The 2,543-nt window shown below is 42.7% G+C and overlaps 1 protein-coding gene across 1 annotated transcript; it reads left to right on the top strand.

Moving 5' to 3' along the window:
- The first annotated feature begins 219 nt into the window (after positions 1-219).
- Positions 220-2,315, top strand: LOC131249692 (pentatricopeptide repeat-containing protein At1g62670, mitochondrial-like). Its single transcript, XM_058250468.1, has one exon. It carries the CDS (start codon positions 220-222, stop codon positions 2,029-2,031), a length of 1,812 nt encoding a protein of 603 aa, XP_058106451.1. The 3' UTR covers positions 2,032-2,315.
- The last annotated feature ends 228 nt before the right edge of the window (positions 2,316-2,543 follow it).

The raw sequence follows: 2,543 nt of genomic DNA, 5'->3' as shown, positions 1-2,543 counted from the left end.
TCGTATTCTGTCGGCTGCTTCCTCTGCAAAGTTACAAACCATATGGACGCCGTGGATATACAGTACATACATCGAAGTGGGTCCTACAGTCAGGGTCGCACCCACATCAATGGTTTTGGCGTGGCTGCCGCACTCCACAGGACCACAACAACTACCATCCCCTCTTCTCTTCTCTCATCAGGAGTCGTTTGGCACCCACAAAATCTTCGATTTCGTAAAATGTCGTCGAGAAGAGCTGCCGCTGCCGCTACTCAAAAGGGTAAAACTCTCTCCTCTCCAGCTTCTATTGAAATTACCATTTCTGCCCTTGATTCTAAAATCACAGAGAACAAAATCCCGACTCCAACCCAATTCAACTATTTGGTGAATGATCTATTCAATTCGATTCGAGCCGGTGCTTTTGTGAGGTTAGAGGATGCAGTGGGCCTCTTCAATCGTATGGTCCGCACGCAGCCGCTGCCTTCAATCCAGACCTTTAATTGCCTGTTAACTACTATTGCTAAAATGAAACACTATTCGACCGTGATTTCTTTGCATCGGGAGATGAATTGGATAGGGATCCCATCCAATATCTATACATGGAGCATTCTTCTCAATTGTTCCAGCCGCTTGAATGGCATCGGTTCTGGTTTTGCTATTCTCAGCGACATCCTGAAACGTGGCCATGAGCCGAATGTCGTGACTCTGGCTACTTTTATTAAGGGGTTTTGTATGGAAGGGCAGATTGAGGAAGCGAGTAGTTTCTTTCTGAAGACGGTAGAAATGGGATATCCTTATAATGTGGTGTCGTTCGGGATACTAATCGACGGTCTTTGCAAGTCGGGGAACAACGGAATGGCTCTTGGGTTGCTTCGGAAAATGGAGAAGGGAGCGGTTAAATGTAGTCCTAACTTTGCTGTTTATAACACAATCATCGACAGTCTATGCAAAGATGGGCTCACAAGGGAGGCGCTTAACCTCTTCTCAGAAATGGTTGGTAAAGGGATTCAGCCGAATGTTTTCACTTACAATTCTTTAATTCATGGACTATGCAATTTAGGGCAGTGGAAAGAAGCAATGAGTCTGTTCGAGGAAATGTCAAATCGAGGAATCTCGCCTGATGTCACAACCTTCAACATACTGGTGAATGCTCTTTGCATAGAAGGAATGGTTAAAGAAGCCCATGGATTACTAGAATGGATGACCCAGAGAGGTGTGGAGCCTAATGTAATCACATACAATGCATTGATGAATGGCTACTGTTTTATTTGCCAAATGGATGCTGCCTTAAAGATATTTGATTACATGGTGTGTAAAGGTCATAAGCCTAGTGTCGTGACTTATAACATGTTAATCAACGGCTATTGCAAGAAGCAGATGGTAGACGAGGCTATGTGGCTTTTCCGAGAAATGCCTTGCAAGGGATTGAAGCCCAATGTTGTTACTTACAACACTCTTATAGGTGGGCTATACCGGGTACGGAGAATTGTGGCTGCACAAGAGCTCTTCAATGAGATGAAAGCTCATGGACAATGTCCGAATCTTATCACATACACCATTTTGATGGATGGGCTATGTAAAAGTGAGCATCCTGTCGAGGCAATGAAACTACTTAATGAGATGCAAATTAAAGGAATTCAACCAAATAATAAAGTTATGGATGTCCTTATTAATGGAATGTGCGAAGCTAGGGAACTTAAATATGCGAAGGAGCTTTTCAGTTGGGCCTCCACCATGGGCTTGGGGAATGATGTTAGGACACATAACACGTTAATCAATGGGCTCTGTAAAGAAGGGCTTTTGGAGGAAGCTAATGGATTGTTCTTGCAAATGGAAGAGAAGGGTTTCCAACCAAACAGTTTCACCTTCAATGCTTTAATTAGGGGCTTTCTACAAAAGAATGAGACCCTCAAGGCAATGCAACTTCTTGGGGATATGGCTAAAAGACATTTTTCTGTGAATGCATCCACCGCAACTATGTTAGTGGGCTTGCTCGCAGATGACGTAAAAGGTCAAGAATACTTGGGAATGCTTCATAAATTTGTACCCTAGGGGCGACAAAGAGGTGATTTGGTGAACTTCGATTCAACATCAACTCTCTCTCTCTCTCTCTCTCTCTCTCTCTCTCTCTCAAGTTGTAACGACCCATACCATAATTGTAACAATGTTATCTGTTCTGACCACTGTTACCGTTAGGGAATACCTTGCTTGTAAGAGGTTGATACACATTCAACTCCTCCCATATTCCTTTGAGTTTCCTGTAATATTCACCTAGCGATTTATCTCCTTGTTGGAAAGGAAAAAACCTTTTCAAATAATTGGTGTGGATTGAGTGATGTTTTTATTTTTATTTTATTTTTCATGAATACATCTCTCATGGATAGAGCTATACATAAATCGAGTTAGCTCAGTCATCTCGCTCGACTCAACTAGGAAAAGCTCGAAATTGGATTCAAACCGAGTCGAGTTGGTTTTTAGAGCTCGAAAAAAATTTCAAGTTGAGTTTAAGCTTGCCCGAGCTTGACTCGACTCAGATCGAACCTCAACTCGAATCGACTCGGATT

Source organism: Magnolia sinica, chromosome 6, assembly GCF_029962835.1.
Source record: "Magnolia sinica isolate HGM2019 chromosome 6, MsV1, whole genome shotgun sequence".
Taxonomy (NCBI): domain Eukaryota; kingdom Viridiplantae; phylum Streptophyta; class Magnoliopsida; order Magnoliales; family Magnoliaceae; genus Magnolia; species Magnolia sinica.
This window is presented reverse-complemented; position numbering and strand designations above follow the sequence as displayed.